Source organism: Haemaphysalis longicornis, unplaced genomic scaffold (genome assembly GCF_048455015.1).
Source record: "Haemaphysalis longicornis isolate Haplotype H1 unplaced genomic scaffold, Haemaphysalis longicornis Haplotype H1 scaffold_1, whole genome shotgun sequence".
Lineage (NCBI taxonomy): Eukaryota > Metazoa > Arthropoda > Arachnida > Ixodida > Ixodidae > Haemaphysalis > Haemaphysalis longicornis.
This window is the reverse complement of record NW_027526203.1, coordinates 96,996,184-97,022,898: the sequence shown is the minus strand read 5'-3', so window position 1 is coordinate 97,022,898 and position 26,715 is coordinate 96,996,184. Positions and strand designations below refer to the sequence as shown.

At 46.6% G+C, this 26,715-nt stretch overlaps 1 protein-coding gene across 1 annotated transcript in view; it reads left to right on the top strand.

The window, feature by feature from the left end:
• The window catches only part of LOC144142716 (uncharacterized), a 42,951-nt gene that overhangs the window by 8,658 nt on the left and 7,578 nt on the right, over window positions 1-26,715 (top strand). Inside the window, exons 2-5 of the mRNA XM_077674422.1 lie at window positions 4,135-4,300; window positions 17,796-18,006; window positions 19,329-19,421; window positions 22,167-22,271. Coding sequence (XP_077530548.1) covers window positions 4,135-4,300; window positions 17,796-18,006; window positions 19,329-19,421; window positions 22,167-22,271 — 575 coding nt within the window. The remainder of the gene's footprint in view (window positions 1-4,134; window positions 4,301-17,795; window positions 18,007-19,328; window positions 19,422-22,166; window positions 22,272-26,715) is intronic.

Genomic DNA, 26,715 nt, shown 5'->3' with positions numbered 1-26,715 from the left:
GGCGCCGTCTGCGTTCTCAATGGGGGATCATCCCCGTGGCATTCGGTCGGCCAGACAATCCGTCTCCCGTGCACGCCGTGACGAATTGGCCATGGCTGCAGCCTAGAGTCCACCATGCAGAGCCACCAGAGAGAGTGGCGGGTTCTCACACGCCGCCCGGGCGCTTGGCCCCTGACCTCATCAGTGGGCCTTACAACGACCATCTCACAACATTTCAGAGTTACGTTCCACTGTGACTGTTTGTTTACATTATGAACATCTCATACATATACACGGATCTAGACTACTTGTACAGTCATCACTCCAAACTGATTCTAGCAGCCAAATTCTGACAAAAGCGGAAAAATCAGCATTACAAAGCGGCTTACAAAACTCTAGTCTAGACAATAGCGCTCCAGGATATATGATGACGGTAGTACGCTTGTGAAGTTCTCTTATTGCGCAGGGGGTGTTTCATTGGTGGGGCATTGGCGTAGTCTCCCGTTTGTAAGGTGCAGACTGCCGACACATTCCCCTGGCGGCATCAAATGGCACTACAATTTCCACACAATGAGGAAATAAGCGGTGTCTAAGGCAGTATAATAGATTCTTACCGTAAGCTATAATCAACATTGCGCTATGGTAAAGCATGCCAATCCACTGTAAACTTTTGCGAAGCGTTTCATGCGCATATATATAAAGAAAAAATATATTTTTTCTTACGACAGATTTGAGAACGTTTCCTTACTTTAGCATTAAAACTATCTATTTTGGGCGCAATGGCTTGAAGCGCGCTTCAAGAGCTAATATTTCTCATATCCTGCGTGCGTCGACACCGCACGCGATCTCCCATGGAGGAAACAAGATTTCCTTACAACGAACAGGAGGTATATGGCAGCATAGAATTCCAACTTCCCGATAACCAAACAGTCAATGGATACTGGGGTAAACATTCTGAGCTCTCACTGCTGCTACATCGTGTACAAAAACTTGTGAACGCTTTTGTTTTCTCCGCACAGTAGAAATCGTTACAACAAATATTGCCTACAAAACAAGAGGCACCGGTCTTCGTGTCTACACCGTTTGAACCTGGTGTTTGTATACTATCACACACTTTCTAATTGAAAACTTAGCCTCTTCCGTAGCTATTCTATACGTTGCTTTTTCGCTCAGAGCATACGGTATATACAAGTGCGCGATGAAGTTACCACCATCCAGCAGAATTGCACTGATAAGTAAAATTATTGCGCTAAAAAGGGACACGGACGGAGTGAGGACAGATACACACGGTCCTCACTCCGTCCGTGTCCCTTTTTAGCGAAATCATTTTATTTAGCAATGGAGTACCAACGTGCCCTGGACGCTACCCTTATTAAGCACTGGTAAGGTCTGAAGAGATTGTCACACTGTGGCAGGAGGGCGGTGAGAAGTGAACGTGGTTACGAGCGGGTTTTGCTTCCGCAAACAATGCTGTAAATTGGTCACATGAAGTAACAATACGGGTTGCACACTTAAAAATTGCAGAATATACAGGAATTGAAGAGGCCCATTTTTTTCCTGAATAATCTCTGTTCCATACACTGAGGACCATTCCATAAAGTTATGCGGTGTCCACATGACGTCGCTGGTTTTTCTTCGTACCCAGGAGACAGCTATTGTGATGAAGGCAAAGCACAGAAAAGCCGCTGTTCAATAGATTTGAGGGCACGTGAAACGTTATTTCGTAGTTAATGCAGATACTGTGCGAGTCAACGCCTAAGTGTAGCTTTAGCACGTTAAAAATGCTTATCTTAATTTTTGCGCTACTGTGACTGGAGAAAATTCAATATGGATGGGTAAGTAAAAAAGTACCATAGAGGAAACCTACAATAGAGGCAACCTACACAATACTTCTAGAAGACGGAAATAAGGGTTGGCAGTCAAGAAAACCTCAGAAAGCAAATTGGAGAATGCGGTAGGTCATAGAAACAGATGAAGAATTTTTTGAGACAGAAAGAAAGTGGTGAAAAAATGCCCGCTGGGTGGGATCCGAACCCACGACTTCCAGAATACTGGTCTGGTGCAATGACCACTACTCTACCGGCGGGGCTGTTTCCCCACCACTTTCTCGGGTATTTATGTTAAGGTAGTTTTTTGTTTCCTGCACTTGGGCATGGTAGCCAGCGCCACTCGGACTACTCGGGGTGAAGGGGACCTTCTTTTTAACCCCCTGGCCGTGACTCGAGTGTCTACGACACGTCGAGAGTGGTCGGCCAGCGTTGAACCCATTTGAGCTCCCTATGGCACCAAGACTGCCAGAACACAGGCCCTCGCTATGCATGTAGCAAATGGACTTGGGCTGGCCATGTGCTGAGACGAGCCGACAACCGGTGTGCAATTGTACAATTAGGGTAGCCAAATGTATTCCAAGAGATGGGTATAGACGAAGGGACGGCCAATAACACGATGGCGGGAAGAAAAACGCAACTTCGCGGGTACACTGCGAACTGGAGTAGCGCAGGAGAAGAGCGGTTGGAGGTAAATGGAGAAGCTTGCGTCCTGCGCTGGACCAGAGCAGGCTTATGATGACGATGACGATTCTGCTAGAGGGTGCCAGTTTGTCTCTTTTTTTAACTTGTCAACCTGCGTTTATTCCTGTCAATCGGTATGTATGTCACCTTAGTCCTGTCAACCTATTGTCAACCTGAGTTTCTTCTGTATTTATTATGCGTGAAACTGCCGGCTTTGTCCGTACTGAACGTGCCGCAGTTTGAGTGTGCGTTCTGTTGAATCCCGCCCCACCATAATACCATATTGGCACTGTAGGTACACAAAAATATAAATAAATAAATAAAATAAAAACCAGTCGCTTTTTTTACGCAACGAATTCTGACGCGTCGTTGCAAAGAAATTTTGATACCCTTACAGCCCATGAGTTTTTATAGCCATACAGGCTCTATTGTATCATGCATTTATCACGTGTGTTTTATTTCCTGAAAAAATTATTATTGATTCTTTCGGACATTTCCACCCCTTCACTCCTTCGTGGTTCATGGCGCTATGGGGAGATGCTTGAAAGCTTTGTGATGCTTTTATTTGCGGCACCGGTGTGCATTTCACAAAAATATGTTGAATTTCGTATTTAGTCGCTCAGAAGCTTTGCGTCGAGAAGCCCCCCCTTCCTCCCCCCACCCACAGAGGGCTACAAACTACTTTAGACTCTATTGCATTGTATATCAAACGGAGTGAAATTCCTTGGCGACAATTAAGTGCAATATTTGCTGTATCAAACGTATGTCCTATTTGGCGGGGAATGCGGACCGCTGACTATAGTGCCATGAGGACCGCTCATTACAGTGTCAAAGCGACAACCTTAAACGCCACACCTCCGTGCAATTGCAGTTCAAAAGACGCCTTTCTGTGCGGATGTTGCAAACTCTCGTCTGTTTGCCTATTTGAAAGCCTCGAAGAACTGAATGCATAGAAAATGATCGGTACACCCTGCATATGCTCACAATCGCGAACATTCACAGTTGGGATGCAACACTACATGGAAAACATCTTTAAGTTTTTGAAGTGCGTCATGAACAGCGAAACGTATGGTGGCTCGTATACTCACCCTGTAGAAATACGGTCACACAGGAGTTTTTCCACATTTGGAAGAGCCACGTTATTTTGCACGTAGGCTGAGCTCTTCATGCAGTTTGACACGGGGAAGGATCACTTGCTTCAAACTCACGTAGCCTCACCGGCAAATCCCACGCGTTGACAATGCGTAATCGTCTTTGTGGACATGTCCTCCATGGTGTAGTGGTAATGCTTAGAGGGTTCTTTTGCTACTCAAATGAACCCATACTGAAACGACGGCACAAAGGCGCGGGCACCGAGTGCGCAGAAAAACAGGGCACGTGCGTTCATTGTTCTTGCATTCTTGTAAACTGGTGATGCAAACTGCACTGCATGCATTTTGGTTTTGTGCTTCAATGGAAACTACAGGAAGAAATGGCATTGTGGTCGTTTATAACTGGAAATAGACAAAGGTTATAGATTTTAAATGTGTACTAAAATGTTCCCCGTGAACATAAAAATTGTATTATAATCAAGTGCCGTGAGAGAGACCAGCGCACCAGTGCAGCACTCGGCTACGCGTACATGTCTCGCCGTACGTCCTCCCAGGAGTCCGACGTGATGCCTCCATCGTCGTCGCTGGGCGGCAGCCACACCTGCGTGGGTGTATTCTGCACCAAATTCGCTCGCTTCCGAAACCTGGCGCGTCTAGCCACCATGCGGCCATCGCTCGTCTTTGTCTCCTACCACGCAGATCTCAATGAGGACAAGAGAGGTACGTGGCAGCACCACTAGCGCGTGCCCCGCTGCTTTGTTCCTAAACAAACTTAACTTGATACCGGGGCAACGCTGCTCGTAAATGTAACGCTTGGTTAACACCTCCCACAAATAATTACTTTGTTTCGAGCTATTTATTGGATACTTCTATGACTTTGTTATTTTCGCTCTCAATCTCTCTCCCCACGCACAAACTCCCACGTACGCACGCACCTGCACGTGCGCACACACACCACACACTGACACACAAGTATATTGACGTATGAAGTTGACTGTCGGGGAATCGAACTGACGGAATTCTTTCGACCGCTATTTGTGTAATACGCAGTCCTGCCTATAAAAATGTACATCATGATCAAGGTTATTGTTTATCAAACCGAAACCATCCTGGCTAGCAGTAAAAATATTGCAAGATAGGCGTACTTGACGCCGCCAACAACAACCCGGACTTTGAGCCGCGCGCGTCCTGGCTCTGGACACAACCTAAGCAAATTTAAGAATAACATGCTTCGCAGCAGTAGTTCTCCTAACGTAATCCATGTTATAGGAAAATGCAAAGTTCTGTTAAAACAAAACAGGAGATAAAATGGCATGTTTGCACGGAATGCCCGGAACAGCCTGGGCTTAATGCCAGTTTTAGGGGGTGTAGTCAGCTTGGACGAAAATCTCACAATTAAGTTCAGCAACATGCAGTAAAATTTGATGCAGTCTAAAATAACGACGCACGCATTTCCAGGTTGGGCTGCGTTATTCTTCATTGGGGTTCCCACCTACACACGATCCTCATGCAGTACTCGGCGATTCGTTGTCGAAGGGGGTAACTGTTGCTCATGATCTTTGGGGTCGACGTGAGCCAGGTGGTGGACCTATTCCGCATGTTGTAGGTATCATGTTGTAGGTATCTGTTGTAGGTATCTGTGTTGTAGGTATCTGTGAAAATTTGCGGCTGTCAAGGTGAGGTTCTGCGGCCTAGAATGCCAGTGAACGGTTTTACAAACAAACTAAAATCTCAGTTCCCTCCGCACAAAACTGCGCTAAGCCAGCAGTCTGTGCGCGGGGGTCTTGTTGAGGCTTTGTTAGTACCTTGACACGGAGTTAAGCATGTATCTTCCGGTGCTTCTTGTTGCTGAAGCGGCAGATTTTTTTGTGTAAGCTTGTTGTGAAAGCCCCGAATCTTGCGAATGCAACACACATTCCTGCTAATCAGGCGTTCTGTAACACCTCATAGTCTATATGTGCTAGTCCGTGGTATGTTACCACTTTGGTGGGCTTGAGAAAACGCACACTGGGGTCAATGTATGGACACCGATTTCTGGCTGCGAAGGCTCCTAGAAATACCGCCTAAAGTGATTGATTCATTATGGCTTACTGCATGCCCAAGCATGCCCAAGTTTATAAATCGTTGTCGAATACACGAGTGGGTGTACGTGCAATACTTTGGGAATGTGTATCCCTTTGCTAGACTAACCCCCATATTCTGAATCCCTCCTCTACTCAATGTTTTTTCTCCACTTGGTTGAGTGGAGGATACGGCAACACATCCACTCGTTCTATTGAGGTATTTCCTAAACGTGGTAATGCCGGTATTTCGAGGAAATGTTCCATTTCGAGGGATCCTCAAGATCGCATTTTCCCTGGGTGAGCAAAAGGCATCTGGAGGGGAGGTTTTGGCAAATTTCTATTAAAAAAATAAAATGACTCCTAAAAACTGGAGAAGAAATAACTTGTTTGCTTTCTGTTAAGGAATTACACAGGGATTTTAGGCGATATTACTTTCTGTGATTGTGCGGAACACGAAAATGACATGAGCGGTGTGGACACAACTAGAGGAAACTCTTTTCTGGTCTGGCCGCACTGCACACATACTGTTCTTCGATTGGAGACGACAAATCTGTTTTATTTTTGTGTAGGCAGCTCTCCGCATCCCATCGGGTCTAACTTACTTTCTTCAAAAATAAATCCTAGAATCACGTGTATTGTCTGTGAACGAGAAATCCGTAACTTCACAGACAATACATTCGGCCTCTCGGCGTAAAAAAGGCTTAGCTTGCGGCTACTGTTAGGGAAAAATGTAAGTAATGTAGTCGTTGTTAGATTGGTAACAATTAGTATACAAAGAGAGTTTCCTGCATTGGTGTAAATTAGTATATGCTTAGTTCAGTCAATAGGAGAACTGAAATACACGATTTCGAGCAGCACAGTAGCAAGTTGGCTGGTGGGAGTTGATTATTCCCAGAGTTCAAAAGTGCAGTCCCGATCACTGCGATAGACCCCAGCTTAAAGCACAGACTCGCTTTGGACGTAGTTTTGGTAGCAAGGTTCATTTAATTTTTGGCGAAGTATGTGCTCCCTATTCACAAACGTATACGTACGTATAAGTACGTATATCCTACTTGTTTCGTGCCGGGGGGGAAATTATGCCCTTGTCTCCGCGTAACGACCACGATGGTTGAACACAAAGCTTTCTCGTGAGGCATTTCTTCGTTCTCGTCTCAGTTTGGACTTCGACTTGATAACGGTTTTGGCTTTGACTCGTGCCACGATGCGTGGACTTTCAAACGCAGCGGCTTTGATTTTCACCCATCGCAATTTCATTTCGGACGAAGAAACCATCGCGTCCAAGCATCATCGTCGTTTTACAGAGGGCTGCATAACTTATCTGTTTAATTTTGCACGTCCTTGCACCCCTCTCGAATAAAAGCTGCTTCGGCCGTGTTGGAATGGAACAACTGGCCAATAAACGTTCGCAGGGTTGTAAAAATGACAACCTGAATGGTTGCCGTTGTGTTGTGTAAGGCCAAAAGAAGCGGAAAAATAGGGAAAAGGTATGAGTGGTGTACAGTCATCGACAATTCAAATACGAACCGCGGAGCGCACGCCCGAAGATACCGGTGCCATCCCCTGGCAGCGGCCGTGAAAAATGCACGGACATGCGCAGTTGAGATGTCGGAAGCGAGGCTGCGTCTCCCACTGCGATATGTTGCCCTCTCCTCGCTCGCATGGTTCCCTTGTCGCCATGCCGCAAGAGCGCTGAAAGCCATTGTTAGCAATGCGGCGCGAGATAGTATCTGCGGCCACTGTGTGCTAAGTTCACACGAGCGCCTGCTCCCCGTGTGTGCCGGCGTCACATTGCCGACATAGCTTTGTGTATGGGGAGCAGTAACTTGAGCAAAAAACTATGAACCCCTGGGTCACGCCCGAACCATGATCAGTGCTGCCCGCTCCGCATATTTCTACAAGCACTGAGGTGCCTGCCAAAAAAGAAAATATCGGGCAGGCAAAATGATTGTCAATGCCAACTGGCCTTAGAATGGTTAGACCTGCCTATCTCCTTAATTTGTCTTATTGTTAGAATTCAGCTGCCAGTAATTTTCCCAGCCCACACAATGCTTGCAGTTAATGTATAAAATTGAAGACGAATTGTGGTGGTATACCTATTGTTTGCTACAAGCACCGAACCCGGGAAATGAATGAGCCATTACTCCGTTAAACAAAGGCGCATTCTTGGCGGCCAGCTCATTGTTCAATTCCCGAGTCACTGCACCACGAACGTAAAACATTCAAGTGCCATCAAAAGTTAGGCGGCATGCATTTATTTTTTTTCTCCATTTCTGTGCGCTGGTTTTCTTCAAGAAAGCATGATGAGGTCACCGGTATGCCTTACGAGAGCGTGCACACGTTTCCCACGCAAGCACTGGCCACAACTGCAGGCAATTGCGCACCGCATTGCTCTCAACGCGACCAACACCACAGCGGCGGTAGTACTTCCAGTGCTTGCAGCGCTCTTGCGGCATGGCGACAATGCAAGCATGCGAGCGAGGACAGGGCGACATATCGCACTGGGGCACGCCATAGAGTTTCTTACAGTATACGCTAGAGAGGAATCTGGCGCTAGCGTCTATGCGGCTCACTTCAAGGTCATCTGTGTCGTCATGGGCCGCAATTATATATCCCGGTTGCCTTAGTTTCATCATTGGCTTGGATTGAAACGTTTTAGTGACCGCAAATTTAAACAAAGTGCCACAAAAAATGCGAAGAATAGTGTGCAATTATGTAAGTGGAAAATAAATACAGGCTGTTTTAAAACTAAGTAAAAAAGAAGTCAGGCGTATTTTTGCCGGAACGGTTGTGTCTGGTATTCCGCAGGCCAAGGTTGTAGTTACGAACAATGTTAATATTTGGGGGGTAACTCATTAGAGACTGTGATTTCATTAATTTTACCATTTTTTTCAAATATTCACTTGTTTGAAGAGTTTCGAAAGTTTTTCGAGCCTTCCCTTTAAAAACGTTGCCTTCCTGGTGAACCGGTGCGCCGCGACCGCCAGCTAGTTTAACAAGAAAAATGAAAACGTGGCGTTAAGCAGTCGTAGACGATGACAAGACAGGACGCATACAAGGGCCCGTATCTGCCGTATCTTGTCTTCGTCGAAGGATGTTTTAGATGCAAAGAATCTCTTGCTCTAGGCTCTGTCGTCCGTCGTCCGTCCGTCGTCCGTCCGCACCTCTAGCCCTCTCCCCACGCCAGCTGTGCGATAGCGCGCGCGCTGCTCCTCTTCTCCCCCTCTCCACGCCAGCTGTGCGATAGCGCGCGCGCTGCTCCTCTTCTCCCCCTCTCCACGCCAGCTGTGCGATAGCGCACGCGCTGCTCCTCTTCTCCCCCCTCTCCACGCCAGCTGTGCGATAGCGCGCGCGCAACACATCGCCGCAGCTGCGCGATAAGCGCGCATGCGCATCGCCTCTCTCGTATCCTCCTCTCCACTCCATCTGCTCTTTATAATAAACCCGGTCCGCGCGCCGCTCCCTCAGGTGCTGCTTCGGTTGAGTCACGCTGCGCCTTCCGGAGTTCCGTCATTTTCCGTTATTTGGATACCCAATCTCGTGAACGTTTTGGAATCTCCGAGATGCTTCGCATCAACTCAGGGTTCCCTCGCGGGCAGGCGGTGTCATTTTTTGTTTCTTCTTTTCGTCGGCTACAAATTTCGCGGCGGCATATTACCCGCTCACTCATACGTCCTTCGACTGCGGCATCAGCAACGTCAGGTGCGATCACGAATTGTCTGCTGTTTCACAGAACACGGCTACCACAGAAACGGGAGGATTTCGGCTTCCTTGTAGCTCGTAAACGTGCTAACGCACAGTGAAGAAAGCAAATCCCCAAAACCGCTTAAGAATCCCACTGTCATGCCAAGCCCAAGCCAAAAAGGGGAGTCTTCCTATAAACCCCTGCGACGACATGGCTTACAGGGCTCAGTTTCCTACTTACTAAGAAACTCTATGGGGCACGCACCCTCACTCCCGGCCTTCCAACTGCGCATGTCCGTGCGTTTTCTACGGCCGCTGCCGGGTGACGGCACCGGTATCTTCGGCCGTGCGCTCGGCGATTCGTATGTGAATTGTCCATGACGGTACAACCATTGGTGGCATCCAGTAATGAACAAATGACTAAGCCAAGCCTGAGTGACGGCTGGCCGCGTCATGTATTGTACATGTTTTGTACCACGTTTCGTTAATGGTACCGTTACGCCCTTTGCGTGAGTTGTTCTACGTCGAACAGTGGTAATGAAGAAAACAAGTGTCAGAGTTGGCCAGTCAGACAGACGTTGGCTTTATGACGCGGGGGACCCAGGTCCAATTCCGACCACGGAAAGAGGTCTTTTTTCTTTCCCTTCACCCACGATCATCGTCATCGTCAGAGAAAGTAGGCTTTTCTGCAGTGCGTTTTGTGGCGCACACGGATGCCCTCAGTGAGACATTGAAAAATGTCTGCCTGAAAAAATGCCTCACCGATATGAAAAATTGAAATAAAAAATTGAAACATTTTGCACCCTTTTTTATCGACTGGTTGGAGGTCGGTGAAATGGAAACGAATTTTGATTTATGAATTATGAGGTCTAACGCGCCGACGCTATACTGGCGATGAGGCGCGCCGTAGAGGAGGGCACCGGAATAATTCTGACCACCTGGGGATCTTTTACGTGCGCCGAGATCTCGAACACACGGGCGTTTTCGCTTTGCGCCTCCATCAGAAAAGTGGCCGCTTTTGATGCAGTTCATTCTTGACGCACAACTTCATTTTTGATGCACAAAAATGTTCCAATAGATTTCAGCCACACAAATATGCAGGGTGTTCGGACGTGTTCCCACACACACACAGAAATGGAAACGCAGAAGACCAGCACATGATCGCATGGCGACTTAACAACTGAAAACAATTTGCATTCTGCCGTATCTATGCCCCGCGATTCCACAGTGATCATCTTGTCGCCAGAGTTAAGTGAAAGCAAGCTCCCAGTGGCTTGCAATAAATAAGAACAGGTGTATTTTGTAAAAGGTATACCAAAGCAGAAGTTATCTTGTACCCACCATATACCGAACATTACGATAATCCCTGTAGTATGCTTGTGCTCCGCGGTTCAATGTATGTATTTTGTGTTATATTAAGAGCTTCGCTGTAAAACCACTAGTGAGTCACTCTTAATTGTGGGTGAATGGGTTACGGGTAGTTGACTCACAGGTTACCGACATGTGACTAGGGCGGGTCATAAGAGAGACTCCTGTGTCCGTGTGTCACTAAGAATTCGTGGGACGGCTCGGGGTACTGGTGCGGGTTGCGTCGGCGCGGGTTACTAGTGGTGAGTCCGTAGAATAACGTATTCCCGACTATCGGGGTAGGCACTCGGGCTCGGATGGGCACCAAGTAATGCGTGGGTCACAGGTTTCTTGTGGATGCATCACATATGAGTCACGCATTCCAGCGCTTACGAGCGTGTAAACCCTGAGCCGCCCTCATGCCTCTACTAGATTATCACCGGTGACCCACCATAGATGGAGTTGTGCGGCTGAGCACGAGGACGCGGGCTCGTTTCCCGGCCGTGGCTGCCATTTTCTCATGGAGGCGAGAAGCAAAAACGCCCGTGTGTACGAGATTTCGGCGCCCGTTAAAGATCCCCAGGTGCTCAAAATTAATCCGGAGCCCTCCACTACGGCGCTCCTCACCGACTGCACTGCGTCGGCGCGTTAAAATCCACAATCAATCAAAATCACCATAGGTGGAGGGGAGGGAAGACAGCGGTGAGGAGGGTAACGTAATTGACGCAGGGCAGAGTACACGCAAAGACGTACACGCAAAGGAGAGCGTAACACAACACTACTCCGTGCACAATACACACGCTGAGATTAGCAACAGTTCAATAGAACAGGCTGCGAAGGAAAACCAAATGCGGGCATGCGGCTGTTCATAAGACCAATAACAAATATCAATTATAATCGCAGCTGATGACACGTTTCAATGTCGGTACTTTTAGAAACAACCAGCCTCTTTATCTGATAACGATAACGAGCTGTTACACTCCAACACTGGATGTGACAGTGCTTTGGCATTTCATTTATTTATTTATTTATTTATTTTACTCTCAGGGCATACAAGCATTGTAGAGGGGAGGGGCTTACATAGAAGCAAAAAAAAAAGACGTCAAAAGCACGCGACAAAAGTTTAAGGATTGTACACACAAAAATATAAAACAATGTTTAAGAAGCTGGTAAAGCAAATGGAATAACCGCAGCCATAAACGAAATCACACTCGGAGCAAAAATAAAAAGAAATGGTAAGCGCACATCATTCTCCGTAAAAGAACACAGTAACGGCGGATCGACACAAGCACAGAATACACTAAGAAGAAAAAGAGAAAAAAAGAAACAATAAACACCGAAAAACAAAAAAGCACTCCATACTAGAAAGTATTGGGAAAAAAATTCACAGCAAATTTGAACTTGACAATGCTTTCCGGAAATGGTTAGGGTTAGTAATGCAAGCTAATGAAGCAGGCAGGTGGTTCCACGCACGGCACGTTTTCGGCAAAAACGAATGAGAGTAGATGACAGTGTTTTGGTGCGGGATATGAACTTTGTGACGATGGTCAAGTCTTTCAGATATGAAACGTGCGGGTTGTATCCAGCGTGATTTGAGCACATGGTTATTATGATACACTTTCTGGAATAGGCACAGACGGGGCAGTTTTCTACGTGTAGCGAGAGGAGTTAAGTTCAGACTGGATTTCATAGTAGTTACACTGGCCGTAGGATGATAGTTAGAAAGTATGAATCTTACAGAACGGTTTTTTACAGCTTCAAGTTGGTTAGTTAGATTAGTATATCCAGGATCCCACGTTGACGAAGCATACTCTAGTATGTAGCGCACATAAGTAACATATAACTGGTTTTTGAGAGAAGAAGGGGCTAAGGAAAAATTTCGCTTTAAGTATCCAAGCATGCGTTAGCCTTAGATGTTATAAAATCAATATGTCGACACCAGGAGAGGGTGTTAGTTATGTGCACACCAAGGTAATATTCGACTACGGACACGTTAATTGATTACGTTAAAAATAACCAGGACACGTTAATTGATTACGGCATATCCTCATCACTTTACATTTAGTTATGTTAAGCTCCATATGCCAAAGTTTGCACCAAGTATAAATATAATTAAGGTCAGATTGTAGATATTCAACGTCAGAGTAACTAGTAATGTTACGATAAAGCACACAGTCATCAGCAAAAAGGCAAAGGCAGGTCGTTATGTATATAAAAAAAAGTAAGGGTCCTAGCACAGAGCCCTGAGGTACACCTGAGCGCACAGGTACCTTAGTGGAGGTAGTTTGATTAGTAGACACAAACTGAGTTCCGTTAGAAAGAAATACTTCTATCTATTGTAAGACTTGGGGAACAATTTTCAAATTACGTAATTTCAATAGGAGAAGTTGATGATTAACTTTATCAAACGCTTTGGAAAAATCCAGAAAGACACAGTCAGTTACAAAAGAGGAGTCAAGAAATGCATGCGAGTCATTGGTAAACGTAATAAGTTGAGTTTCACAAGAAAAGTTTTTTTTCTGAAACCATGTTGGGAATTATGAAAAAAACTGATTGGACTCAAGAATGTTAACCAAATGAGTGAATATTATGTGTTCGAGGATTTTACAAGGAATGGAAGTAATGGATATGGGACGGTAGTTTGAGGGGTTATGCGCGTCACCTGACTTGTAGAGTGGAACCACCCTGCCGGTCTTCGACTCCCTGGGCAAGTAACTCTCGTCAATAGATTTGGTATAAATGAAATACAATATAATTGAGCTGTACTCTTTAGTATTCTGAAGAAATTTAGAGGTTATGTCATCAGTACCACAGGATGGCGACCTTTTTAATTTAGATATTATGGCTGCAATACCAGCAGGATCAAGAGTTAATGGGTCCATGGGGAAAAAATTAGACTCCTAATAGGGGGGAAATCACTGATGAAGGGGTCAGAAAAAGAATTCGCAAAACTATCAGTAAGTACTAAGTACAGATGCACACAAATGGTTCGCAACTGGTTCTCCCGACATGTCTACCAGACAAACGTTACAGTCCTGATTCGGCTTCATAGTGCTCCAAAAACGCTTAGGGTTAGTTTTTAGTAAGGAGGGTAGGGTACAGTGGAAAAAAAACCCGACATGCCCCCGCGGGAGGGGCACGAGTAAATGCAGAGCATTAGCGGCGTTACGCGCGTGGCGGTGGCAATGGGTGTTGTAATGGTGGTGGTAGGGTTGTTGTTGTTGTTGGTCGTAGGTTGTAGGACAAGGTCGTAGGTCGGCGTCGGCAGCGCGCTTACGCCGCTTGCGCTCGGCAGCGCGCTTACGCCGCTTGCGCTCGGCGTCGCAGCCCGCCGCCTCGCCGCCTTGTCTTCCGCTGACGATGCCGTTGATGCCGTTGATCCCGAAGATGAAGATGACGATGACACGATGTCTTGAACTGGTGCCGCGACGCGGAAGTTGGATTGCGTCGCGGTACTAGTTGAAGGTCTTGCTTCCATCGCTTAGCAACTGCGACAACCCCGCCGAGAAGAACGCGAAGCAGAACTGGAGTGCGGCTGACGCGCCGACACCCGGGTTTATATTCCCAACGAACGCAGTAGAGGGAGAGGAGGCGGAGAGAGAGCGCGCTATCACGCCACCGTCACGCCACAACGCGCCCGCACCTGCTGTTGCTACGGTGCTTGCAACGCCGGAGCGCGCGCTGCATCTGTTGTTGCGAGCGTGTTGAGGGCGAGGAGGAGTGGGGGAGAGGGCGCAGCTGCCGTGGTGCGGACGCCGAGTTACGGACGCATAACATTGTGAGTTAAAGAAATGCTCTGCATTTAAAATTACTCTTAGCCGTTTTCAATGCTTTCGCGTAGGATGCTGCTGCTAGCTTAGAGGCAGCCCACCTCGCCGAACTTGACTATTTTTTAGCAGCACGGAAGAGCTTCGCTTTCTTATTGGATAGTCTTTTAAGATAGCGCGTATACCAGGCAGCATTAGAGTTGCTCTACACATTCCTCAAAGGTATGTATTTATTAATTAGGTCTAAAACCTTACATCTGTAAGAGGACCATAAGTCTTCATTGCTTTGTTCAATGCCACATGGCAGCAAAGTATCCATAAAGGCGCAAAGTTCAGAGTTTATAGCCTCGAAGTTAGCTCTGTTATAATCTCTGATTAGTTTTAGCCGCTTAGGTTTTCTACTGGGGGGAAGGGAAAAAGTAAAATGAAGCACGTCGTGGTCACTTAACCCAGGCACGTGCGTAATGGGAGAAGTGATGCCAGGGGATGACGTCAGAATTAAGTCAAGCAAAGAAGATGTTGTAGGCGTGACACGTGTTGGTTGACAGACTAGCTGTGATAAACTAAATTCGGAACAGACGTTAAGAAAACTCGCAGCCTCGGCAGACGCAGGATTGGCAAAAGGACACGCATACGCCCATTTAATTGTTGAAAAATTAAACTCACCGACAAGGAAAAGTGGCACACCCGGATAACGCACTGCAATCTGGTTCAAGCAATCGTGAAGATTCTCGTAAAAACCACCAGCACTAGAGAGGGACTGATAACAAACGCCAAATATGAATTTTTTGAAATTGTAAGTTATGCAACACCAAAGAATCTCTAGATTAGAATGAAGCATGATTAGAAAAGACTCCAAATGGTCACTAACAGCAATTAAAACACCACCACCGATTTTACAACCACGGTCACGTCTATACACCACGTACTTTTTGTTGCACTGAAATAGCTCAGTCGATGCTATTTTACTTGACAGCCATGTCTCGGTAAGTGCAACAATATCAGCCTCGGAGTCATTTATTAAAGAGCTAAGGCTTTCCTTTTTACTGTACAGGCTACGAATGTTTATGTAGAGGACGGACGCTTTATTCTCGTGTTGAGGACCACTACCCCTCGCGCACCCCTAGCTGCCGCTCGGCTGTCCACACACCCGTCCTGAACGCGTCAAGTGGGGATGATACAGCAGGTGCCGAGGCAGAGGTTCTCGCCTTACTTTCATGCACACAGTCAGCGCTAGCGTTGTACACGTAGTTCTTATCACCAACAGAGAGCCTATTCTGGCGCAGTTTGTAAGAAGTATTAAGACCTTTCCCGTACTCAAGCAATTTCTTGCGGGCAGTTCGTGTTGCAAGTGAAAGGTCATCTCTGATGTAAAATTCGGTATCGTCCAGCAACGATTGCGTTGACTGCACCAACTATTTTGTTTTGTAAGAAGCAAATTTTACCACAATAGGCCTCTGCTTATTTCGAGCATATAGACCTATCCTTTGAGCGCGCTCAATATTTTCTGCGGCGATTTCTAAGTTTAGTTTTTGAGAGGCAAACGACACAATCCGCTGTTCTCATTCTTGCCAACTTTCCTTCGGGCTGTCTGCGAAACCGAAAAGCAGAAGATTGTTGCGCCGCGAGCGGTCCTCGGCGTCGTCAAGCCTTGCTCGTAGAGTGATTATTTCATTAAGGAGACAATCAGTTTGGCCTAAAGAAGCCATGTCACGCTGACAACCTTCAAGAGTAGTAGCCCGTTTCTCAACGGCTTCGAGGCGGGTACTGATGGCAGAAACAGAAGCCGCGACCGAATCAAGAGCGGCTTTAACTTCGTCGACTGCCTTAGACAAGTTGGTTTGGTTAGTCTGAATTCAAATGCAGCGCTCATTAGTTTCCTTCACTAATCGCAGTATTTCATCATTGGGCCCCGGGTGTACCTCAACGTCACCACATAATAGCAAACATAAGGCACAGAAACAAGGCTTCTGGGCATGGAAGCACGACTATGCAGCGGTCATCCGACCTGGAGCGTTTACAAGGGGGGATGGAAAGGGGATGCGGCTATGTCTACGCCATCTTGCTATTTGTAGCTCTAGTACCCATACTTTGGTTTTGACCGAGATCTCTGACACAATTGGAATGTCTCCGTCAGGACAGACACTACCGTATAATTCGCGTAATCGCCACGTGACACCGCGCATGAAAATGCCACCATTCTATTGCGCACGGGCAGTATTTTTTTGTGGGGGGAGGAGGTTTAATACCGTACTTACTGGCGTAATGATCGCACTTTTTTTCCAAAAATATGATGCAAATTTAGGGGTGCGATCATTACCTGAGGTAAATTTTTCGCGAAAAAGTTTCAGCGCGGAAAACGCAAGCCAGGTGCAGGTCGGAATTTGTACAATAGCATTCCTGAACATATTAAGCATGATAAATAAAAACATAATAAATACCCCATGTACCACCCCCAGCCGCGTTGAAAAGTGACGCAAAATGCAGTGTTTTCATGAATTACGGTGCGCGCCGGAACGTGTTGGCTGCGAGGGAAGAATAGCTCGACCAGTGAGTGGCTGCTGCTGTCCCAGTGCGGGACCTCAAAACTACAGACAAGGTTGCAAACGCAGCAAGCTGAGCGCGTTTTTTTTTATTATCTTGTGAGTACATTATGTGCATTTAGTGAGAGTTTCTTCTGCACCAATAATGAACTCACGCTATCCGATATCGCTAATATTGGAAAGTCTGCGGCAATAACGTAGCCATGTCCACTTTGAAAGAGGAGAAAACATAGCTAAGCACGACCATCATCAGCTAGACTTGACACAGCATGCGACACATTGCTGCGGCAAGCTCGGGATGCGATCAGTGCGCTGGAAATAAAAAAAGTCGTATTTCGACGACAAACTTCAGGGGTGCGATCATTACGCGGGTAAATACGGTAGTTCTTCCTTAGCCCTACTTACCCATTCCACACCATCCGTCCCACCCTAGTACGGGGAGATCGCTTAACATAAAACGTATTTTCATTTCTACGGGAGTCGCAGCCCAGGAAAGGGGCAAACGCATACAAAGCAAAATAGCCAGATTGATCCGTCACAGTGATAAAAAAGTGAGAAAAATAAAACTAATCACCAGGCGGGGCGACCACACACAATGACGGGGCCGACAGATAGGCATCAACGTAGTGGTTGTCTTACTGTTTTCTTTTTCTCTCTTTTTTTTTGCGCTTGGTTTCTTTGCCCAAACTTTCCTAAGTGGCTTCATATTTAGAAGTACATATTTAGCGTGAAAGCTGTGCTGTATTATTGTCGCGATCACAATCCACGAATGAAGACGAGCAATTGCTTAACCCACTTGTGACTCTCCTTGCAGCGGTGGAGACCCTGCGTCAGTTGCTGCCACCAGATTCGGTGATTGTGTACTTCAAGCTGGAGCTAATCAGGCCCATCGACGACAGCGACGACTCCCCGCACGAGGGAATTTTCGGGGAGTTCCTCTTCGAAATCGACACTGGAGCGATTGCGTCAGGCCCAGTCACCCAAGGCCAGGACAGCCAAAAACCCCAGGATGTCCGGGCTCCCGTGTGAGTTTTATTTTATCAGGGCAAAAAAGCTCGCCCTTTGATAAGTGGCTAAATTTATTGAAAGTGGCTAACCAGTACTGCCATGCAGCTAACAAAATACCTCAAGCGGTGCACAAAAACTTTTTTACATCCTTTTTGGCCTAAAAGGGTGTAAAAATCTGGTCCCATGGCTAACACCCTTAAAAGGTGTTTGGGCAAAAAAAAAGTGTACGGATAAAGAAAGGGTGTTGAGGATGCTCAAAACCCTAAAAAAAGGGTGATGAACATCCTCACACCGTTTTTTAAGGTGATGACATGCGCAGTGGCAATGTGAATCGGCGGAGCGCGCAGCATTCAACGCAAAAAGTCAATACGCACACGTTACAGTTGGAACACAAATGAATAGAGCAAGAAAAGCAACGGGATGCAAGCGGCACAGGGTGTGCATACTTACTCAGTAATATGTGTGGTGTTCTTACTTTTATATCCAGCAGAGGAAAGCCCCACGATCGAGTCCGTTGGCTTGTCGCAAAAAACAGATATTTTAGCACTAATTTCCGAAGTATGGATTTTAATTTGAGAATATACACGGATTTGAGAACACGCGGATACATTTAAGAAAACGCGGGTTTGAAAATTTTTTTAAAGCAAAGCTTTACACCTCTACCCCCGAAAGGTTCTTTTGTCAACAGAAAACTCCCGCGAACAAATAAAAGAACTTACTGGTACCGCCAGGAATCAAACCTGGAACTAATAGCGCAACAGCTCGAGAGGCCGTGGTATTACCGATTTAGCTACGAGCCCACACTGAGACGGTTAATTAAGACAGGTGGTGGACTCACCAAGCACATCTATGGGTTTACCTCCTGCGTTCTCGCCTAATGCCACGTGATAGCGTCACGCGACCTCACGTGCCGCTGTTCGCTCCGCCCACGGCACGTCTAGCTGCCCTGTTGTCACCTTGCGCGTGACAACAGGGCCCCTAGACTTACACGCAACCCACAAAAAATTCGCGCCAATCCACCCTGTGAATGTGGTTGGAAAGGAAAGCCGTAAACGACACCCCCAACGATTACCCATGCGACGTCCCTTAAATTCAGTCACGTCGCCCTGCAAATAGTGAAACTAGAGAGAAGTTACATGCACTTAACCACACCATTTATTACTTCAAAGAGATATTCTTGGTAAGGTTAAGTGAATGATGATGCATGAACGGTGGTTGGTTGAGTTGTATTTCTGTAGCACATGAGTGGAAACTTTTTTTATAAAATTAAACGAAAGTCGAACCCGGTGTTAGACGATATCACTTCTCCATCTCTGCCGCCGCGGATGTAGGCGACCAGATCGGCGGCCGAGATGGAGGAGGACGAGAAGAAGGAGGAGGAGCAGATGGAGGAACAGGAGGAGGAACAGGAAGAGCAGCAGGAGGAGAAGCTGTAGGAGGAAGAAGTACTTGTATTCAGATCTCTGAACGGCCCAGAGTGCGGCCCAGGGGAGTGGTTCGTTATTCACTAGAGCCCACATGCATTCCGGCCCGCGTCTGCTCTGTCCACCAACTGAAGCTGGGTAGTCAGATAGAGCTGGACAGCAACATCTTCCATTGCTGTTGTTGGGTAGTTAACGGAAAGAGAGGTGGGTACTCAGTGATGAAGTTGCACACCTCAATTATGTGGCAGAATGTTTCTACTTCTGAGCAAAATTTACATTCAACGTCGTAGCAATTGGGGTGCATTGAGTGAAGACGCGTCGGATGGTATGAGCCGTAGGGTATTTGTTCTGTTTAAAGTTCAGTGTGAAGTGATAATAGGGTTTGTACGAGACAAGCGGGTGATTGTCCTCGTGCAACTCCATAGCACGGGGGGTAAAAGCGCAGGCTTGTTGGTGGGCGTATTCATTGCCCTCCATTGAGGCGTGGGGGTGTGTCCAGATAAGCTGAATGGAACCATTTAAGGAGCGGTATTTTAGCACACGCTGTGCACGTCGGGACACTCAACCCCACTGGTAATTCCGGTAGGCTTGTTGGGAATCAGTTACTACCTTCCGAACCCGTGGTTGATTGAGAGCCAAGCCTATGGCTGCCGCTTCTGCCGCCACCATGTCTTGGACCTCGAGTGAGGCACACGCAAAGAGGTTAGTTCTGGAGGTAGCCACGATGATGGCGTACTACTGCCCTGGATGTTGGGAGGCGTCAGTGTAGATAACTGCATGATCTCCACAGAGGGTGGTGTTGAAACCTTGAGCCCGTGCCTGTCGGTGACCCTCGTCTTGTGAAGGGTTCATATTTCTAAGAAGGTGCATCTTTACTTCTGGTCGCCAAGAGTGCGGGAGTACATCAAGCGGAGGGACATTCTGTGCTGCCCAGCCAATCTGCTGAAGGATGCGGCGACCAACCGCAGTTATGCTCATTCGGAGCTTCCGGTTAGGAAGGTGGCATCTATCAGCTCTTCCACCGTGTTGTGGAGCGCCGGGGAAGGCGCCTCTCTGTTGACGCACGCAGGGGAAGATCAATGGCCTGCTCAACCGCCTGTCTAATCATTATACAAAGCCTCTTTATGTCCTCCTTGCCGAGAAGAAGACAGGGGCTTGACGTAAGTGATTCTCGAGAGAACAAAAGCTTGAATTAATGCAAATGTATGGGATTCCTTGAGGCCTCGCTTCTTGGTGGCAACTCGCCTGATCATGTGTATGATTTGATTGATGCTGTGTTTGAGGCGCTGCAACGATGCGTCCGTCTTGGTGTTGGCCAGGAGATGTTGGCCCGGTATCTTGTTGCTGGGGCTTGGAGTGATGCACTGGCCATCAAGGCGTACTCGAATGTGTTCCTTGATGTGCCGTTTGGAGTGAGGACTGACTTCAAGGAGCTGCGATTTTTTACGTGGACACTGGATGACACAGGCTTTAGCCGTGATCAGGCGAGTTGCACCAAGACTCGAGGCCTCAGGTAATCCGATACCTGTTGAATAATTCAAGCTTTTGTCCTCTCGAGAATCACTGACGTCAACCCCCTGTCTTCTTCTCGGCAAGGAGGACATAAAGAGGCTTTATATAATAATTAGGAAGTCGGTTGAGCAGGCCGTTGGTCTTCCCCTGAGTGCGCCTACAGAGACGCTGCTTACCACGGGGCTCCACAACACTGTGGAATAGCTGATAGAGGGCCATCTTTCTAACCAGAAGCTCAGGATTAGCAGAACTGCGGTGGATCTACACATCCTTCACCAGATTGGCTGGGCAGCACAGACTGTCACTCCGCTTGATGTACTCCCGCACTCTTGGCGACAAGAACTAAAGATGCTCCCCTTTCTTAGAAATATGAACCCCTCACACGACGAGGATCGCCGACCGGCACGTGCTCAAGTTCTCAACACCACCCTCTGTGAGCATCATGCAGTTATCTACATTGACGCCTCCCAACTTCGAGGGCAGTAGTGCGCCATCATAGTGGTTACCTACAGAACCAACCTCCTTGCGTGTGCCTCACTCAAGACCCAAGTCATGATGGCAGCAACCATTCGTTCGGAAGGTAGTAACCGATTCCCAACAAGCCTAACGGAATTACCAGTCGGGTTGGGTGTCCCGACGTGCACTGCATGTGCTGAAAAACCACTGCCTAAACCGTTCCATTCAGTTAATGTGGACATGCGCTCACGCTTTCATGGAGGGCAATAAATACGCCCACCAACAAGCCTTCGCTTTTACCCTTCGTGCTATTGAGCTGCACGAGGACAGTCACCCGTTGGCTCGTTCAGGGACATAACCTAGCATTATCGCCTTCAGAGACAGACACTACCTTCGCCTTGACCTTTCCAGAGAACAACAAACTACCCTACGGCACATACAATCCAGCTCCTTCCCACACCCGATGCGCCTTCACTTAATGCACCCGAATTGCTACGACGCTGAATGTAAATATTGCTCAGAAGTAGGAACACTCCGCCACATATTCGGGGTGTGTGACTTCAGCCTTGAGCACCCTTCTCACTTTCCGTCAATTACCCAACCAGAGAAATTGGAGATGCTGCTGTCCAGCCTCTGCCTGTCCACCCAGCTTCAGTTGGTGGACAGAGCACAGGCAGCACGGACTGCATATGGGCTCAAGTGAAGAACCACTCCCCTGGGCCGCACTCTGGGCCGTTCAGAAATCTGAATAAAAGTACGTCTTCCTCCTCCTCCCCCTCCTCCAGATCCTCCTGCTCTCCCATCTGCTCCTGCTCCTTCGTCTTCTCGTCCTCCTACACCATCTCGGCCACCAATCTCGTCGCTCTGTCCGCTGCGGCAGAGATGGAGAAGTGAGATCGTCTATCACCGGGTTCGACTTTCCTTTAATTTTATAAAAAAGTTTCCACTCATGTGCTACACAAATACAACTCAACCAACCACCGTTCTGCAGTATCATTCACTTAAACTAACCAAGAATATCTCTTTGAAGTAATAAATGGTGTGGTTAAGTGCATGTAACTTCTCTCTAGTTTCAGTATTTGCAGAGCGACGTGACTGAATTTAAGGGACGTCGCATGGGTAATCGTTGTGGGTGCCGTTTACGGCTTTTCTTACCAACTACATTCACAGGGTGGATTGGCGCAAATTTTTTAATCACAAGGTAGGTTGTGTGTTCTAAATGCTACTTACAGAATTTTATTAAATACCGAACAAATCTTCCGCGCCACCTTAACCACCTTCAAAAAGGGTGTTGATTATTTCAACAGCCTTTGTCCCAGAAAGGTGTAAAGCTACAAATAAGGGTGCTCAAAACTAAGAAAAGGGGAGTAAAGAAAAAGGGTGTAAGAAGAAGGGTGCAAGAAAAGACCGCCAACTAAAAAAAAGGTGAAGAGACCTCCAACTTTGAAGGCCTTTTCTAGCTGTTTACACGGGTCGACTGAACGTTTTCTATAATCGGGGGTGTTTTGTACCTCACAATGTTTAAAGCAATATGAATGGGCATAATTTATTACCAGTGAAGCTCTGTTAGCTTCAGCTAGTTTCCGTGGCGTTAGCAAAAAAATACAAAGAAAAAGAGCTGCGGCACCTTTAAAGTGTGCACCACCAAAGATAGCGTATTATAACGGTGAAGTCGGCTTTCGAGCTTGTTAGATTGTTAGCACAAGGGGCGTATGCGTATGCGTACCTGTTACTATACGATTTCAGAGGTACTAGTCTTTTTTTTGGATTGTAAAAGGCAAAAAATGGCGCAGCTGGCAATGGTGGTGCAAGGCTGGAGAAACAGTGTAGCTGGTGACCGAGCTGGTGACCGACCTGGCTTGTTTCCCCCTTGGATTCCCTGGCAGTGGGGAGGGGGGGGGGACACACCGGAACAGCGTTGTAAAATCTGGTTACACTAGGCCTAACCCTTGTGCGGTAATGCTAGCTTAGCAAGAAGATTGCGAAGCTTAGCAAACATAAAAAACAGCAACACCGGAAGAAACTACGTCGACCCCCAGCTCCGCTGTTTTTTTTTTTTTGCAACTGAACACCTATGTCACACCGTTTCAACAACCTACAGAAAGCCAAGCGTGCTGCAGTCAGTAAACACCCGTTTCGCCAAACGACTATAGTCTTTTTAATTTTGAAGGTTCAAATTGGTGTTTCACGTCCCAAGCGATACTTAGGACGTGAAACATGCAGCGTGAAACTTGGGACGTGCAGCGCATATGGAAACGAGCGATCAATGCATACGAGCAATTATTTTTTTTTGCATTTGAAAATTTCCTGCGAGTAGAGGAGCATATAAGAGGATGTCTTCTTTACAGTGCTATTATGCATTCAAGCAAGGCCTTATTCAATAAACAGCTGAACACCTTTTCCACACCCTTTCAACACCCTAAGAAAAAGCAAGGGTGTTGAAGTGGATCAACACCCTTTTTTTTCACACAAAAAAGGTGTAGAGCTAGGAAAAGGGGTTTGAGGTTCAAGAAAAAGGGTGTAAACGCCTCCCAACACCCTTTTTCCACTTTTGCTACGTCCTTTATGGTAAAAGGGTGTAAAAAAGTTTATTGTGTAGGTTAGTCTAGCCCCAACCACTTATCAGTACCGATTTAGATTACAAGGAATAATGTCTCAGAATAGTAACATGAAGAGGCGAATCCGGCAAATGCTCACAAGCATGAACAGTAGCTTACCTCTGTGCAGACTTGTACGCTAGGAACTACTGTGCAAGCGTTGCTGCAGCTAACATCTTTCTTTAGCAATCAAGCAGATTTCAATTTCTCTATAATTTGGTAAGGAGTAGTTCACTTCAAGTGTCTTTCTATTTTAACATCTACTGTAATTACAAGCTACCTTTAAATTCCACCGCACTGATGAAAAAGCCAGTGCTCCTGCCACGCTTCTAGTTACAGTGAATTATTCCCTCCGTATTGGGTAGAGTGTAGATGCTCGCATCACTTGCACTTTGCAGGAAATCGCAAGTTGCCAGTGGCAAGAAAGCACGAACTTTTTTAGAGTTTGACTAGGGAGTCACTGCTACGAGCGGGCATCCATACTTCTTGTTCTCACTTCTGACGCCGAAACTTGGAGTGTTACTAAGTGCCTTGAATGCAATTACTGCCTCTCCATCGGAAAAAGGTACGGGGATCTCTTGAGATGTGTAGTCCTCAAGGATAAGAGCATGAGTCACTGCTTAGGGAGCGAACTCGTGTAGAGGAAATCGTAGTGTGAGACGCCCTATCTAACATGGCCAGAAAATGGGGTTGGACCACACAGGGGTTGTAAACAATCAACCACAGGTGGAGCACCTTGTGAAAGATCACGTAAAAAAATACGGCCCGATACCTAGGCGGAGAGAGAAAACTCGGGGAGGGATGAGGTAAAAATTTCAGGATAAAAGAATGGGCTTGAATGACACAAGAAGCAGTGGCAGGAAGGTGATGAGGGAGACCTTCGTTCTCCTGTGGACATCATCAGGCTTGATGACGGTGATTGCATTGTTCCCATTACAGACACAGTAATCCAAGAGAAGCGAATTTATCTTCAGCAGCTTCCTCTACGTTTTTTAATTGAGAACATCTTAGAGAGAATTGTAGAAGCCTAATATGGTAAACGTTGTTTTAGCCGTCAAGAAAGCGAACACAACTCGCAGTTCGTGTAGCGAAGAGCGATGTGGATAATGGAGGCGTTTATAATATTCCAACTACGTTCCTCGATGAGATTGCTTTCAGTAATAGTAGCCCGTCATTTGCGCCTGCTGCAAGAATAAATTCATTCCTCATTGTTTATTTTCACCATCTAAAATCGTTGTCATGAATTTACCTAGATCCATACAACAAGAAAAACCACTCGTAATAAAAGTCGAAAGAACAGAAATGTGCATATGTAGAAACTGAGTGGATTGCAGCGCTCAGCCGTCATTTCGGAACAAAGAACTGAACTAAATGCTGTTGGCTTGATATTTTAACAGACACTATTGAGTTACATATGTATTAGATATTTCGCTTTACGAACGCAACCTGTTCGCAAAAAAAATATTCGAGTCAAGTTTTGCTCTCCCAATAAAACAAGCCGCCGAAAATGCAATTTTTACGCTCACTGACAGTGTGCATATACCTCTAGAATATATTTCGTGGTGAGTGATAGGCGAGGGACGAAAGCCTTGTTGGTTTTTCTGAAGTTTAGGGCGTTGTGATTTCTGGGCATGTAGGTTCCGAAGAAGCACAATGAGACTCCTACGATTGTCCCAGGTTAATTCTCGCTAGGCAAGCTCAGTTTCTCTGGTGATTCTGAACATTGCCTTTTTTAATTGGGCAGGGGTGCAGTTCCTGAAGTGTTGCTGTTGCTGTGCTATCCTCATTCAAGTCGCCCACACACGAACACAACTCGATTATTAAGCAGCTGCAGGGAAAACTAATGCCTCCATCCGGGCCCTGCGTATACGTTCCAGCATTGCCTTAGTTGCAAATACTAGGATATACGAAAACATGGCGGCCTTTCAGTGCCAGTCAGTATGCCTGCAAGAGAACTGCTCTCCACTGAGACTGTCGGCAATGCTAACACCTACATTCGGCATTGCTGCAGGCAATCAAGCTCTCCTGTTCTCTCACTGAAGGATTATAGCTATAAAGTCACACATCGCTTATTGAGCAGGAAAACAGCCGGAAAAAGAGGCTCCTGAGATGGCGGACAGCACAAACTAAGCAAAGTAGTGCAATTGAACTTACAAACTTACGAGAGATTGGGCTGTATAAAGATAGAACCAAGGGCATTCGGAACGTGAGTCGAGCATACGTCATCGACAGCAATACGGCTTCATGGTACTAGCTGAATAAAGGTAGATCTAGCCATTGCATTGTACCCTTGCATCAAGAAAAAAATGATGACTACGTGTGTACGCCGCTGGATGTGCAATTTATCAGGCGTTGCTTGACAGGCTTTTAGGCTCACCTTAGGCTAACCAACAACTCGCTAAACTCGAGTTTTTGATACAGCAAAACACCATGCGTCGCAGAAATTTCGCCGGGTTCTGTTCTACGGAACATTTCGTAATATAGGCACCCTAAGGCAGGGCAGGTGACGCCAGAGCACAGTCTGCTCCAACTCTGGCGTGATGCGAAAACGAACGCCTAATGGCAGTGGGCCACCTGGCTGGTAAACCATTCCATTTCTACTGCATTGTGGAGGTTTAAATTCCATTCTTGTAACTTCTCTAATTTGGCCATTTCATTCTTCCCCTCCCAGGAATTTCCTAGATTATTAAAATAAAAATTATTTCAGGCGTCATTACTCATTCGTAGTTGGACCCCT